The 16,326-nt window shown below is 38.9% G+C and overlaps 1 protein-coding gene across 2 annotated transcripts; it reads right to left on the bottom strand.

Moving 5' to 3' along the window:
* Window positions 1–102: 102 nt before the first annotated feature.
* On the bottom strand, window positions 103–16,033 carry cdhr2 (cadherin related family member 2). Of its 2 annotated transcripts, none has more exons than XM_079668970.1 (31): window positions 15,934–16,033; window positions 13,978–14,034; window positions 13,841–13,900; window positions 13,466–13,605; window positions 13,327–13,377; window positions 13,149–13,238; window positions 12,924–13,013; window positions 12,718–12,840; window positions 12,271–12,420; window positions 11,923–11,998; window positions 11,726–11,838; window positions 10,630–10,851; window positions 10,370–10,519; window positions 10,081–10,242; window positions 9,927–9,988; window positions 9,597–9,840; window positions 7,853–8,092; window positions 7,684–7,753; window positions 7,022–7,606; window positions 6,862–6,933; window positions 6,606–6,655; window positions 6,349–6,500; window positions 5,551–5,647; window positions 5,371–5,459; window positions 5,167–5,238; window positions 4,720–4,855; window positions 2,202–2,323; window positions 1,938–2,051; window positions 1,756–1,839; window positions 1,379–1,427; window positions 103–1,294 (listed from the first exon to the last, which is right to left on the bottom strand). In XM_079668970.1, exons 2-31 carry the CDS (start codon window positions 14,030–14,032, stop codon window positions 1,133–1,135), a joined length of 3,882 nt encoding a protein of 1,293 aa, XP_079525096.1. In that variant the 5' UTR covers window positions 14,033–14,034; window positions 15,934–16,033; the 3' UTR covers window positions 103–1,132. The 2 variants fall into 2 exon arrangements, with proteins under 2 accessions (XP_079525096.1, XP_079525097.1); XM_079668971.1 differs by having other exon boundaries at window positions 103–1,291.
* Between the last annotated feature and the right edge of the window lie 293 nt (window positions 16,034–16,326).

Raw genomic sequence — 16,326 nt, 5'->3', positions numbered from 1 at the left:
TTCAGTTGTAAACTATGTGATGAAACCTATTTTAAATGTGTTTGAATCCCAGAAGTTGTTACAGTGTCATTGATGTTCATGTTACATTCATAAAAGTCCACATTTGGAGAAACTGATTTTATTCAGACTGCACTTTGCACTGCACGTGATACATTCATTTAGATGTCAGTAAACAGAAATATATTTCCAATCCGCTTGTAGAAAGTCACACTGCATGAGGTTTTATTCCAGCAGCACGCTTCTTACACTCAAAGCAAACACTGAGACATCGAACAGGCCTTAGGTCTAACCTACGGCTGACGTGCAGTCAAATTTAATTAATAATCATACATTGATTTTGTTTATAGCATCAGCTGCAACAAAATGAACATTGTGTATGTTGACATAACGTATAATACAGTTAATTTCAAAGCAATCCTAACGGTTTTTAAACTTTCGCTTAATATATTAGCAAAAATAAAGTGATTCATATGTGCAACAAGCAATTGTTTTGTTTGCTTTCCCTTTGCTTCTGTCCATTTTTCATTGTCAAGAATGAGAACATTTAATAGGAGGAGTTAGTAGGGAAATACACGTATTTGCGAGGTAAGGTTATTACCTCTCATGGCTTTGTGATAAATGCTAAGCCACAGTTTACTTTAGCAGAGACTGTGAATGGGGGAATAGCTAGCTGAGATTTTCAGGTGATTTATGGCTGTTGTTAAACATTAATACTGGCCGCAGTGGCATTCATTTTAGGATCTAACTCAAAAGGAACATTTCCAAACATGTCAAAATGTTCTCTTGACTGTTCAGGCAAAAAACAGTCAATGCAATAACCAAACAAAAATCAATGAGATCAATAGTCTATGTGATATTAATGTATGATTTGTAATCCCAGAGAAAACCTCCCACTTGGTTCCCCCTTTGTATCCCTTTGAACTGAATTTTTAAACAAAGCATATTCATCACTTTCGGTGCCATGAATCTAACATCAATAATAAATTACTACTGGTCACAACAGAAGGCTTCTTGAAGTTACAGTATAAAGACTTCATCCAACACCATCAGAGTGTTTGACTGGACATTTGGTCAGCCTGATTACACAGAAGCAGCAGAATGTTCATCTGAGGCCTCTGGTCATTGTTTCCCCTCACAGGTCCGTCGTGCTGAACGCGGGGTTAATGAAACCCACCTGAGGTTTGTCGGAGGCTTTCTTCTGGCCCCGCTGGGCCAGCGCAGCACCCAGAGGCTCGATGTACTTCGGTGGCCCGCCATCATCCCCCTCCTCCTCTTCCTCCTCCTGGATGCTCTTCTATGGAGGAGCAGACAAGTTTGGAAATTAGACCATATTTAAAAAAAAGTATAAATTAAGATGGAGTTGAAAATGTAAACGCACCATGTTAGATGCTTCGTTCATGGAATATCTGTCGTCCAAAGAGTTGAGGCTGTAGAGGAAGACCGAAGGATGCAGTAATTATTATATCCACCAAAAATAATTTCAGAAATATAGTGTTTTTTTCTGTCAAATCTGTGTTACGTTTTTTTGTAAAAGGTCACATGCCAACGTTGGAAAGCCAAAAGCCGGTTCTCCATTACAACATGCTATTATGAGCACGCTGTGGCAAAATGTTCACTTGGAAACCTTCCCAGTTTTCACCCAGCACTGCCACAGAGCAAGCTTGTGTGTCACTGAGCCTCCACCTTGTGTCAGAGAAAATAACTGCTCCAGTCCCAACATAAAGGGGGAGACTGTCCCAGAGAGGTTTCCTTTACCTGACTTTTTCCACATCTGAGCTGTCCTCGTCCATGTCCGGCGCCATGGTGGTATCGTAGATGAGGTTGAGGACGGGATTAGCCCTGTCAGCGAATAATGACACACATGGGAGAACAAATGTGTTATATTTCATGTCAGTTATTTATTGATGTATCTCATTAATGCCTCTGGCCCTGCTCACCCCTCCATAGTGTACTTGTTGGTCCCGGGCACCACAGCGCCACTTTTTTGGTTGTTGGAGGTCACCATGGAGGCAGAGTTCATGGCTTTAGCTGCCTTCAGCTTCCTCCTGTAGCTGTTAGTGAAGTGAGGCGTTAAGTACAGACACAGTCACAATCATGTATGTTTTTAGATCAATGGAAACTTTTGCTGGGATAAACTGTGGTTGATTACTTGCTTCATATGTCCCTAACTTTATTCCAAATGATTTGACTTGTTATCTTACTTTCTGCGAGTGCACATCAGGGAAGTGGTGAGGACAGTCAGCACCACGACGAGGCCGGCCACTATCCCCATCAGGATGTACCTCAGAGGGTCGGTTTCTACTTCGATCACTGGAGCCTTCCCCTGGAACATGAGTAAGAAAGATGTTTAGTGTATAATTGCCTGTGGACCTATGAGGGATCATTTAATTTTGACTGATCTAGTTTGCGGTTCAAACCAAAAGTCTATCACCTTTGCTCTTGGACATCTTGGACATAAAATAAAGTTTAGTGATAAAACAGCATTGTGATAATAAAACTATTTTAGCGTGCTCAGACACAATTTATGTATGTTAACATGGGTCATTTATTTATTTTCAGTTATAAAATAAAATTGCTCCAAATAACAGAAAAAACAACAAAACACGTAACAACAAACAACTAAACAAAACATAACGGGGGGGGGGGGGCGGTACACAGGACATTACATACACAATACATTACACAGGAGATGCCATATTGACAGGGTCAGATAGGAGAGCTGCGGACAGTGAACCGTAATCCTCCTGTCTCCCCTCAAAATGTCCCAGCAGAGAAGCTGCACGCTCCATATTCAGCAGGTCCAGATACTCCCTCAGCCATGAGTCCCTAGTAAAGCAAGCTGGTTTGCGTTCCTTCCAGTTTAGTAGGATGAGTGTTGTGGCTAAACAGCCCAATGTCCAGAGCCGATCGGCAGTCCTTGCAACATTGCCATCTGGCTTGAGCCCCAGTAGTCATGCAATAGGACATGTAGGGAAATTAACTTTTAAAGATTCCGACATTAATGATATTACTTCTGACCAAAGTTGTTTTACCGCTGGGCATTCCCAGAGTAGGTGCAACAATGTACCTCGCTTGCCACATTCATGCCAGCATAGGTATCTGTGCTTATTGTCCATCTTGGATTTTGTAACAGGGGTGATGTATGGTCTATTGAGAATGTTGAACTGTATGATCCTGAATCTTACACATTTAGAAGAGAACATAGCTGACCTCCAAATGGAGTTCCATTGCCAATCAGACAGAGAGATATTCAAGTCATGCTCCCAGGACAGTTGGACAGGAGAATAGGTATTCGGGGAAGCCCTAGATAATAATTTATAAATATTAGAGACCACACCTGATGATATGATTTCTTTCTTGAGGCGCTGGTCCTCTTCCATACATGAATCGGTTATGGCTCCCTCCTTACATGTTGTACTAATAATAGATGCTAGTTGTGCATATGATAGAAAAGATGAGTCTGAAAGACCATACTGATTTTTGAGTTGTTGAAATGGAAATGTTTGGTGTCTATATATCTGTCCAATACCAGCCTTCTGCCAGATATTATTACTTAAAGTGCCTCCTCCTGCAGAAAGACAGGGGTTACTCCAAATGGGGCAAGATGGTAAAGAGAGCCCCTCTGTATTGAGTCTCCTGTGCAGTTGCTTTACAATAGAGCATGAAAAGCGGATGATGGTATTATCCATTGAGGGTGGTGGTTTTGGCCAGTACCACATTGATGCCAGAGATATGTTTTGGTTTAAAGACATGATGGATTGCTCCAGCCATTGCCAACTGCCTACCGGAGAGGCACTTTTGTACGCCCACGATAATGGATACTTTGCATTGAAGGACATATAATACTGGAATACATCCGGGACTCCCAAACCCCCCATTGATCTTGGAATGATCAATTTATTATGAGCGATTCTGGGTTTTTTATTATTCCAAAGGAACTGAGTGAAGAGGGATTTGATATCTTTAAACCATTTTAGTGGGAATTCAAGAGGGATAGAGGAGATAATATGAGAAAGCCTTGGGAGAACATTCATTTTCAAGGTTTCTCCTCTGCCCCATAGAGAAAGTGGTATTGCCATCCAACTGTTAATGTCCTCCTTAATGAACTGGAAAATAGCAGCGCCGTTAAGGCTAAAGATTTTAGAGATAGGAGAGACGATGTTGATTCCCAAATACCTCATTCCATTTGTTTTCCAAATAAAGGGGGTGTTCATTAGGTTGTGCTTATATGTATATGAGTTAAGTGGGATTGCTTCACTCAACACGGGTCATTTAAAGAAATGATCAAATCTTATCATTAATTTTAGCCAATGAGGCTCAATATGTCGTAGTGCTGCTTAATATGTTTTTACTTTAAAAAAGGATTGCCTCAAAACTGTCCTGTAGTAAACATTTTTAAAAGAAAACATTTTCAAGTCACTTGGACAGGTCATTTTGACACAGGGAAGTGTTGTAAATCAAATGTAATCAGCACAACAAGGGGGGAATGTGCTGCAGTTAAAGTAGTAGTACTGATTTGATATCTGGGACTCACTGTCTCGTACAAGAGATCATCTGTTACCGTAAAGTAGTCCCACAATTGTTTTTAGGAGAAGAAATGATGTCAACCTACTCCAAAGATCCACAAGGCTGATTCAATTAAGTTGAAGAAAGCTTAAATGACAGGAAAGAGACCCTTTCATAAAAAATTAAAATAAACAATCTAATACTTATACTCACAATGTCCGCCAGGCCAAGCTCTATGAGTATATAAGCGTGGTCAGGATCCGAGATCATTCTCTCCACTTCAGTAGAGGTAAGAGCAGTCCCGTTGGAGTAGACAAAATATGCCACTACGATCGTGTTACCTGAAGCCCTGCGAGGAAAATACAACTCACTTACACCCTTAAAACAACAACAACAACAACAACAACAACAACAACAACAACAACAACAACAACAATACAACTGTTGTAGTCTTCAAATCTAAATTATCTTTGGCTGCATTTATCACCTACAATTACCAGTAAATAATGTATCCTGAACAATATACAGGGACACTTGCACCATCTAGTGGACAAGTAGACTTCCTGTCTAAACCAGCCATAATTTATTGTATCCGTTTTCACACTCATCATTTGTTTAGATTCATCTACATGTTATGGGTGGTGAGAAAAGATAGCTTGCCTGGAGGATTCCGGAGATTCAGACCCGATTCCAGCGATTTCAACCGTAGCCTTGGTGGCAGAAATAAGTGCCCTGGAAACGTACAAAACAGAAAAGGAAAAAAGGACCAGATCAAAATCATTTTGAAATAATAGATATATTCTTGAATGTACTTTTATTAAATTCTAATTTAACTAAAAGAAAGGCTACAATGGAGAAATGTACCTGATGATTTCATTGAGGTTTTCTTCAACCATGGCTTGGGATTGTGTAAATTTAAGATTCACTCTATAGGATTCATCAACTGCGAAGATCTGCAAAATAAAGAGAACAGGAAACACAGGATGACTATCTGTCTGGTGTATTTATTTAGGAAAATCCAGCTGCATGATTTGAATCACTCACCTCCAGTACGGTGCTGGTGGACAGTTTGCCGCTGTCAGTTGCACTCACGCTGACCAAATACCTCCCTTTCAGTGATGTATCAAGCCCCTCGGTGGTTCTGTGGAAAGAGAAGGAAATCAAGAGTACAGCCATGGACAGATGAAGACCAGGGGTATTTTAATCTCTTTTAGTGTTTCGACTTGTAATTTGTGTCTCTTTATAGTTGTCTTTATTGTGATTTTTGGAGGCAGTTTTGTCCCAGTTGTAGTTGTTTTGTTGACTATTTTATTAATAATAATAATACATGTTATTTGGGGGGCGCCTTTCATAGCACCCAAGGACACCTTACAGGGCATAGGGTAATATAAGGAAAATTAAAACAGTGGATTTAATGAAATGTCAGCCGGGGTAAAACAAGACAAACAACAGGAAATGGACTACAACATTTACATTTTAAATAATTTTCTGTTTTGACTCGGTGTCAAATTTGCTTTGTGTTTTGTAGTTGTTTTTTGTCTCATTGAGGTTGCTTTCCGCACCTTTGTAGTTGTTTTGAGAGTATTTGTAATATTTCTAGTGTCTTTGTGTTTGTTTTGAGTGTCTTTATAATAATATGAGTGTCTTTGTTTGGAGTTTTCTCTTAGTTTTTTAAGTGTCTTATTTGTTTTGCATCTTTGAATTTATTTTCCAATGTTAAAATTAATTATCAGTTCCAAGAGAGCCAGCAGTCAAATTTAAAAGTTACTGAGAAATCCAAACAAACATTTAGAGCAGAATAAAATAAGGCAGTATTACGTTGAAAAATGACTTTGTACTTACTGAATAATCCCAACGTAAATGTCCTTTTGCTGCGTAGTGACGGCCTCGTACAGCATCCTCATATCACTTGTCTTATTGTTGTTGTCTTCAAATTTGACTCCTGTAACTTTAAATTCAACCTGCCTATTTATAAGAGAGTCCCGATCTGTAGCCTGGGAGCAGCAAGAGATGAAAGCAGGAATGTTCAGAGATCACGTCACATATCTCCTTTACAAGCTGAAATCGTGTACATTTTTCAGTTTTTCATTCATACTCACACTGACTCCCGCTACAGATGTCCCTTTACTTGCACTTTCTGACACCACAACTAAAATCCAGAGAAGGAAAATCAGTGATGAACAATTATGTGCTAACAATACAAACAATTGACACTAAACTAAAGTTTATTTGTTTAAATGAGTTGGTTCAGTGACTTTAGGACATCACGAGGTTCAGTTAAAGGGGGCACAATCCAAGTCAAATCTACTCTAGATAACATTTACTTACAGTCATACATCAAAAATATATACTCACCAAAAACCGAATTTGACAAAATGAATTCTGGAGCATTGTCGTTGATGTCTTCAATTTCGATAACCATTTCTCCTGTTTGATTGAATGACAATTAAGTTAATTGTATTTCATGCTTTAACGTGATGCTTTAATGCTTTTGTGATCTGTACAACAAACTGACCTGTTGTGACACTGTTATTCTCTCCTTTCTCTGTGTACTCGTCCACCACCTGAGCTTCAATCACCGCCAGGTCACACTGTTCATAATCTATTGTGTGCTCCGGGTTGACTCTGACTTTGCCTGTTGGATCGAGGATAAACCAGCTGCAGTCAGTCATAGAGCCGTTGCATCTGCATTTGATGGATTCCAGCTCGTAGACCAGTGAGTGGTGCCCATCTTTGTCCTGCGCTGTAAAGCTCCCGACTGCCCCGCTGATGGTGGTGTTCTCCTTCACCTTCACAGGTTCTGACGGCTTGAACTCGGGCCTCTCATCGTTCACGTCCAACACATCCACCTCCACCATCACTGTGGCTTTCACCTGTTCTAGATCTGCTGCCTCTACCTGCAGTTTGTACCGCTTGTGAGTGCTCTCATAGTCAAGCTCAAGGTCGAAGTCTACGGTGATGTTTCCCCTGTATCCCCGCTCATCTGCAAAGGTGCGAATGATGAAGCTGCCGAAACCTCCATTAACGATGCTGTAAGAGATGCGGTTGAACTCTGTGGTTTGATCCAAGTCCTCAGCCTCAACAGAGCCCACAAAGGCACCTGATTGGATAGGAAAATGTACATAAAATCCAGCCAAAACTTTATAAACACTTGTGCTTAGCAAAGTTAATACTGACCTTTTTCTCCTTCTTTGACTGAGAATTTGTAAGAGAGGGCTTTAAACTTTGGTCCGTTGTCATTAACATCCTGGGTTGATCAGAAGAAAACATTAACAGTTATTTTCCTCACCAGGGGTGGCAGCATCAGAAACAACACAGCACCAATACTTTGCTGCGAAAGACTTGCCTCCACATTGATGATGACTGGGACCATGGTGGACAATGGGGGGGCACCCTTGTCAGTTGCGGTTACGTTAAGCTCGATCCTCCCGTCCAGGTCCGGATCCAGGGCCTCTCGGTCGAGATTACCCCTGTTAGTCAGCACACCGGTTTCAGGGTCGATGGTGAAGTTATCACTGTACCTGCTGGGTTCGATTCCAAACACTAATTGGCTGTTTTGTGTACCAGATTCATCTGCATCAGTTGCCTGTCCAAATGAGAAACATTATATGAAATGCTTTACTTACGTACACTACGTTGCCCTAACAATATAAACATCCAAACAAGACAAGAGGATGTCCATATGTGACTGCTGCACATCTTAGGCAGAAATGAGTGAGGCCGGGCCCCAATGTAGGGTCATAGGGCCTGGCTAGTTTTTGTTCCTTTCAATGTGTTAGAAAGGGTTGAAGCTCTATAAGGCGGATTGATTCTTCCACACGACTCAAGAATGGCAAAATATCTTCTTTACAGGTGTTAAGCAGAACTATTCCATATAGGGGTGGGAATCACCAAGCTCCCCACGATACGATACTATCGCAATACTTAAGCCACGATACGATAGTATTGCGATACGATAGTATTGCGATACTATATATTGCGATATCGCAAATCACATGGGTCATATCCATGTCCGTCTTCCCTTCCTGGTTAAAACATGTATTTGCAATATGAATAGCTTATGTAAATAACACAATTTGTGTTATTTGAACCTGAAAAGGAGATGGCATTGTTTTTGTTACTTTCATTGCAATTGTATACATGTCTTACATAACTTCCTGTTTTATATACGACCATCTTTCGGAGGGATATGCTACAGTTTATATAAAAAAAATTTTTTTTTTAAAAGTTCATACTTGGCATCCGTGTATCGATACAATATCGCCACGCAAGGTATCGCAAGGTATCGTAAGGTATTATGCTGTATCGATTATTTCCCCCACCCCTAATTCCATGTGTGAAAAAAGCTTGTGTGCGGCTCCAGCGGATGCTACACAAAACTTGGTAAATATCCTCAGAAATGTCAAGTGAGTCAGCATCTGTTGGGACTGAAGACTACAAGTTTATAAATAGTACACATCTGGGGGTGTGAAGTTATAAAAGAGGGGATCTTTTCAGAACTCTGTAGCCCACCCCTTAAAACTCTCTCAAAGATAAAGGCTGAAGGCTAGATTAGCCACTAAGAACATAACACATAACATAATCTATAACCACACTGGTTGCGGGTGAGTTGCATTGTGGGTAATGTAGACCCCATGAAGAACGCTTGGAATTAAGAAGACAATGTGTCTCTGGTTTGGTTTCACTGATTTAGTTTTTATTTGTATTTTTGTAAACTGTCCCACGTTGTACTCACAACATGTAATTTAAAGTTCTACGTCGACTGAATGTTTTTTTAAGATCTTTATTTGGTTTCTTAACTCAAAAATAGTTAGCTCGAACTGTACTAAACATGTTTCCACATTTATCAACCCTAAAATATGAAACTGTGTTCTCACTTTTGGCTTTTAAATTGCTTGTTGCAACTGTTAATATTTACCGTCCTGAATTGAACATTCGCAATAAAGTATTTTCAATTTTCCCATCAACACAAAATCTTTGGGATTTAGCTCTAAAACTATTCATAAATAAAGCAGAATTCCGGTTAATCATAGCATGGCTACATAGATAGTAGTATTTACTACTCCCATATATATATCCCCCACTGTTACCTGTATCTTAAGTTCAAACTTTTGCCCCTCTTTAACAAACTCCTGGTAGGAGTCTCTGTTCATGACTGGGGGGTGGTCGTTGATGTCAGTCAGAGTGATTTCCAGCACTGTGCTGCCAGGCTTGCCGCCTGTGTCTGTGGCCTGCAGAGTGGCTGAATACAGAGATCTGACCTCGCGATCCAACAGAGTCGCGTTTTTCACGGAAACTGCGCCCGTATTTGGATCCACGTCAAAATACAGCAGTCTGAAACACAGTGTGTGCAGTGGTGTTTTCTCAGTTAACATGACAACAAAAGCTGCATAGTGTCAAATAAATGTGTTTTGGCATACATGCTTTCTGGAACAAGTTTGTAGGTGATGTTGCCTTGATCCATTGTGTCAGGATCTTCTGCCTAGGGTAGAAAAAACCAAACAATGTGTCCTATCCAAGTGTTTTCCACATGCAAGACAGTCTGAGTAAGAATTCAAATTGTAAAGGGCTTACAGTAATGATGTCCAACACTGTCCCAGCAGGAGAGTGCTCAGCCACCTCCAACTTGTACGTTTCCTCTAGGAACTTGGGGCTGTTGTCATTGGCGTCCTTGATGTTAATAGTAACTGTAGCCGTGGAACGGAAGGAGATTTCGTCTTCATCGATGGCAATGACCTGCACCACAACACAAGCATGGGAAACAGCTTAGACTGATTAACTGCTTCAATAATCACAAATACGATATGAACCAAAAGATGACAGATATATATTATTATATTAGAGACTTTTCCATTGTCCTTACACTTAGAACAATTCTCTGTATTTTTTCATAATCCAGGTTTTGGGGCTGCTTGACCAGAAGCTGAACGATGCTGTCCGATGCAGTAAACTGAGGCTCCACTAAAAACACGTCACTGTTGACTCCCTGCAGGGTTAGTTTCATTTTTTTTATCTGCAAAAAAAGATGATTTGCACATGATCATTTTTTCCTCTATTGAAAAGGAAAACTTGATTTTTTTGGGTTAAAGAAAGTCCCCTGTTTTTGGTAACTCTTCTGCTCACCTTATCCAGATCTTTTACTGTCATGTTGATGAAAACAGCACCCAACGAGTGCTCAACGACATCTCCTGTAAAGTCACTCGCAATGACGCAAGAGCGCTCGTCTGCTGTGTCTCCACACTTGTAAAACTTTGGCGGGTTATCATTTTTGTCGATTATGTTGATCTGTACATCTGTTGTGGTGCTGGCTCGGACTCCGTGGATGTTTTCTTTAGACTCAGTAGCCTAAAACATTACAAAATACAATATAACAATGTAGGGAGGCAGTATTTATTTTTGATAATCACGTCATTTCAGAAAGAGGGTGTTTATATTGGCGGTTCTACTAATGAAGAACTGCATGCACGTCCCTTTGAGAACGATAGAGGCCTGTGGGAAAAGTTGCTTTTCCAACATTGTAATAAAAACTAGCTACATTGAAATGCAACCCAATAAAGGAAGACAAACTTATCAAAAAGTGAGTCTGAAAATATCTGCCACTGGGAATCACTTCAGAGATTGAGAGAAAATGTTGCCAATAGTTTGGCCTTCTGCTAACAGTAGACATTAGCTAGTCATCGCCAGTTAAGGAGCTGGCTAATCCAAAGTAGCATTAGGTCTCTATCCCTTAAACCCTTCAGAAATGCATGACTAGAGCTACCTCTGTTTAGAATATATTCTCTATTTTAGTCGCACTTGATTTTTTGTTTTGCTTTTTTTTACAAATAGGCACAGCCCAGATGGTTAAAGTCCAGGAATGACCTCATCGTAGCCCATAATCTGTTATCTAACAAAATATGAACAATACCTTGTTAGCATGTTACTACCTCTTGTTTGTTGTATCCTTTCACAAATACAAATGTTTATAGTTTAACGTAGAGGGTTGAACGAGTAGGCTACAGTGGGTACAGGTGTCTTGCATAGCTTCATATTACGTATGCACCCAAGAGCGGTATGAATATTTTCAACTCACTCTCTGCAAACTGTTGAAGTGTTTACATTATTATTATTTAGAGTAATTACTCAAACTACAGGGACGGAAATAAACATATACAAGACATAGACAAAGTTAACGTCCATACAGAGGAGGAAATTGATGTATGACTTTAAACATATTTACCTTTACAGTCAGGGTAACAGTGTCACCAATCTCTTCTCTGTCAATACCCGACGACACAGATATGATGCCATCAATTTGTGAGATTTTGAACAGGCCCACTGCTGCTGTGGAATCTGTCAAACAATGTAGAAAAGAAAATGTCATTCTCATTCACTTAGTGAAAACAAACACATTATAACCAAGTTGACAAGGCTCACCTTCAATGCTGTAGAGCAAATTATCATTTACTCCTGTGTCCTGGTCCATGGCCGTTACTCTAAACACATTTGTGTTCTGGCAAAGAAAAAAAAAAGAAAACATTTACACAAAACTCAAAGTAGGCTTTAGATGTTTACAGCAAATCACAATGTGCAGTACATTTGGGGCCATTAAAACATATATACATACAGCCTGCACAGAGACAAGGAAAACATCCTAATTTACAACAGAATAAGAAGCTTAAGTCAGAAAAATTATTGGAAAATGTGTAATAACTGAATGACTGTATGTACTCAAATGACATTGAGCAAGTTATTCTTATTTTACTGAAATGCATCAGCACTCACCAAGAGAGCGTTTTCTTCCACTTTCCCCACGTAGGGCAGACCAATGAACTGTGGGTCCAGGTCTGGGACGTCCACAACCGTGACGAAGGAAAAAACAACGCTTGAGAAGTAGTTTTTAATTGGCCTATAATGACAGGCACCTCCACCATCCTGTTACAGAGCACACAGGAGTTTAAATTAAAAAAAGAAATTCCAACTTGTTTCCTTTTTTTTATAGCACAATACAAATTATAGAATAGTAAAGTGGTATAACCAGTAAGAATGAATGAAATAATGAAATTGGGTGTTCAAGAACCATTTTCTCTACTGCATTAATATAGATTATATTTTGGGAAATAACAAATTACATTTCAAGTCTAGTGAAGAATATTGGCACCCCACTCAACGCAAGAAAGCAAATGAAATACATTCGTTAAAATTACACACTATTTATTGGGCGGTACTTACAGTTGCGTTAATCCTCAACCGATAGAAAGTACTCAGAGCAGTGTAATTCAGATTTCCCTTTAATCTGACTTCGCCAGTTGTGGCTACAATGCTGAAAAGACTGAATCCAGCAATTGGAGTAACCTAGAAAAAACAGTGGAAATTAAGCTTTGATAAAGTAAAGGAACATCACAGTATGCTATTCATCTTTTGGAAAATAAGCTTACTTCATCAATGCTGTAAGTAATAACCCCAGCGCTTGAGGTGTCTGCATCAGTGGCCTCCACCTTGAACAAAGATGCACCTATGGCGGTATTCTGATGAATTGGACAGGAATAAAAAGACAGGCAAAAAAGAAAAATTAAACTAACTAATGTCTCTCATGTAGGACATTTATGTAATTTAAAAAATAAGAGGATCATTTTTAATATATAAATATATGCTTAACTTACTTCGTTGACATCAATGTCATATGAAGGCTCCTGGAATATTGGTTTGTTGTCATTGGCCTCCTCTATTATTAGAGTTAAATCTTTCTGTGTCTGAAATACATTGCATGATGTACTCTTAAAGTATGATGAACACACTTAAATGAAATGGTTGATTAAAACTTAATGAAATGTCACTTACTCCAGTTTGACCATCATAGACATAAACTCCAAGCGTCATATAATTAGAAGCCTTGAATAAAAACAATTAAACACAGATAAATACAAATATATACCATTTAAAAATGCTAAACATTAAAGTGTCTCTTCTTCCACCACACCTCTCTATCTAGGTTCCTTTGTATGGATACAACCCCAGTGGTTCTGTCAACTGTGAAGTAGGCAGCATTGGGCCCATTGATTTCATAGGTCAGTGTGTCACCTTCCAGGTCTGTGGCTGATATAGTGAACGCGCGATGATCTATGAAAAAAAAACATCAGTGGAACATAGATTATTGTGTTCAGGCTAAGTCATTTAAAAATATATATATATTACATATTATATTATATACACACACACACACACACACACACACACACACACACATACACATACACATACACACACACACACACACACACACACACACACACACACACACACACACACACACACACACACACACACACACACACACACACACACACACACATACCTATGGGGATGTCTTCACATATTGAAAAGACTCCAGGTTCAATTGAAGGACTGGTATTTGCTGTAGAGAAGACAGTATAAGCAGAATGTTAAGTAGTGATGATTATAACGTAATGACAAAATTCACTGAATACTCACCATCTATTAAGCCGATAAAGCACATCAGTAATACACTTCCAGTAATGCCCTCCATGTCTGCAAATGAAAAGAAAGAACAACCAAATAAGTAGGGCGCTTCTCTTTAACAATTATTTAATAATCAAATTAGTCAATCAACAGAAAATGAGTTGGCAACTAGTTTGATAAATGATTAATAATCAAGTTACAAGAAGAGTCTGCTGTTATGCTAGTGGTCCTGCGGGGTTGTCCTTATATATTTAGCGCTTAGAGCTAAATCCAATATTGTTGGCATGCTGACATGTTACTATTCAGATTGCATAATGTTAAGCATGTTTACCATTATAATTTAATGTGTTAATAGGACAATGCTTATTAGCACTACCATTGCCAAGAATGATGGGAATGCCATACATTATTATGTATGTTATTTGACAAAGAAGAAAAATCGACCCCAACCATAAAAGACACGCAAATCAGGTTTCTAATTTGTTGGAGCACACCAAAGGAGCACACCGATGTATGTAGGCTTCATTCTCTGACAACCAATAATGTCTGAGTCGAGTTTCAAGGCAGAATCTGGATTATTATTAAAAAGGTTTCACATTCAAAGAATTTGCTTTGGTGTGTGAAACAATGAACATAAATATGTAATAGAAAACATTACAATAACAAAAGTATAATATTCAAACATATGTGGAGTAACTGTCTAACATGCAACAGCAGTTTCAGTGTAAAATAGTATTTACTAATAAATAGTTTTTACATTGAGTAGATAAATAAGAGAAGGCATTTCAGGCTGGACCAAAGTGGAACCATCGGAAAAATAAAGATTAACTTCTCAAATTAGGGGCTTTGTTGCTTTTCTTTGATTAGTATCAGTGTTCATTCAGTTACACAATATTTTAATAAAAACAATAAAAACTAATCGTCCATCTTACTTATCTAGACAATTTATGGTAAAATATGTGCCCTTTGATAACTAAACACTTTCTTTCTTTTGTTAAAACACCAAAATTCTTTAATTTATTTAACATAAATGATGAAACCAGATATATATGTTTTGCAGCTGGACAAAAGGCAGAATAGGTTCCTGCCTTGTGTTGAAATCAATCAGCATTTAGTATCTGGTCACACTCAATTAAAATTATAACTGAGTGAAGTGTCGTAACATGTTAGAACGTTTCTTTACAGAAAGAGCAGCGTCAACTTTATTCCCTTTTTAATTATTGATCTAGTTAGGGTAAGATCTGCTTTTTGGGAAATGATCAAAATGTGGGCACATCATGTTTTCGACTGTTAGCAAGAAGAATTACAGTAGAATATGAATCATTTGAATAAAGCATGAGCAACAAGGAAGCAGAAGCCCGTCACTACATTGAGTTGAAGCTAGAGCAACCAATGACAAGTAGGCCATTTTACAGAATGCCCCTCGGTCTGATTTTACATTAGTGATTCAGTTGGAACATTTAAAGTTAACCTATATTTAAGGCATTATCTAATTTCAGGATTTAAGGGAGCCTTAGTTTATGTTAATGAGTATTTGTGTGATTGATAAAGGCTACCTTAGGCAAAATACTCACTCTAAAGTATGAGTATTTTGCCTCTAGTTTAACTACTTCATGTAAAGACAGAAAATAGTATTTAATGATTAATCTGAACTTTTGGTAGGTTTTGAATGTTATGATCAATTAAATATTCAGAGTATAAATGAGATTAAATTGATTTTAATGTTGAAATTTCACGTTGACCATTTGTCCATTCTTCTGAGAATTGTGTCATGTGAATATGTATCTTTCAAAGACGATAAAAGGCAAATTGGTGCCCCACTTTTACAGGATGATACGATACCTACGGACAACACAGATGTCCTTTCATGAGTACACATTTATTTGAACAACAGTCAACATAATATCCTAACTAAAACATAACCCTAACATCTAACAAAGTAATTTAAAAAGCAGCAGACAGACTCACCGGATGGCGTTCCCAGAGGAGCTTCTCCTTCACTGACGTCTATGAGACCTTTGGCTCTCGTTCCTCCTAGTGATTATCGCCTTGTAGTTGTAAACATAAATGATTAACACGAACAAGGAGTGCACAGCCAATAACACAGCCCTAAACCTCCCATCCCTCTATGTTTGATAAAACTCAGAAACGTTGTACAGAAGTGAATGAGATGAAAATATCCACCTGTTGTTCTCACACATGGATATATTATGACTATAAGCCTGGGTATTACTGAGAGATGGGACCCTCATTGGCTGGCCCGGCCTGGCATGGCATGGCATGGCATGGTGCCACACTGGGTCAACGGTGTCCATACCAGCACCCAGGGGCCCCTTTGTTTGATTCTGTTGACATGGCAAC

Source organism: Notothenia rossii, assembly GCF_949606895.1.
Source record: "Notothenia rossii genome assembly, chromosome: 3".
Lineage (NCBI taxonomy): Eukaryota > Metazoa > Chordata > Actinopteri > Perciformes > Nototheniidae > Notothenia > Notothenia rossii.
The sequence above is the reverse complement of the archived record's forward strand: the minus strand, read 5'-3'. Positions and strand labels throughout refer to the sequence as shown.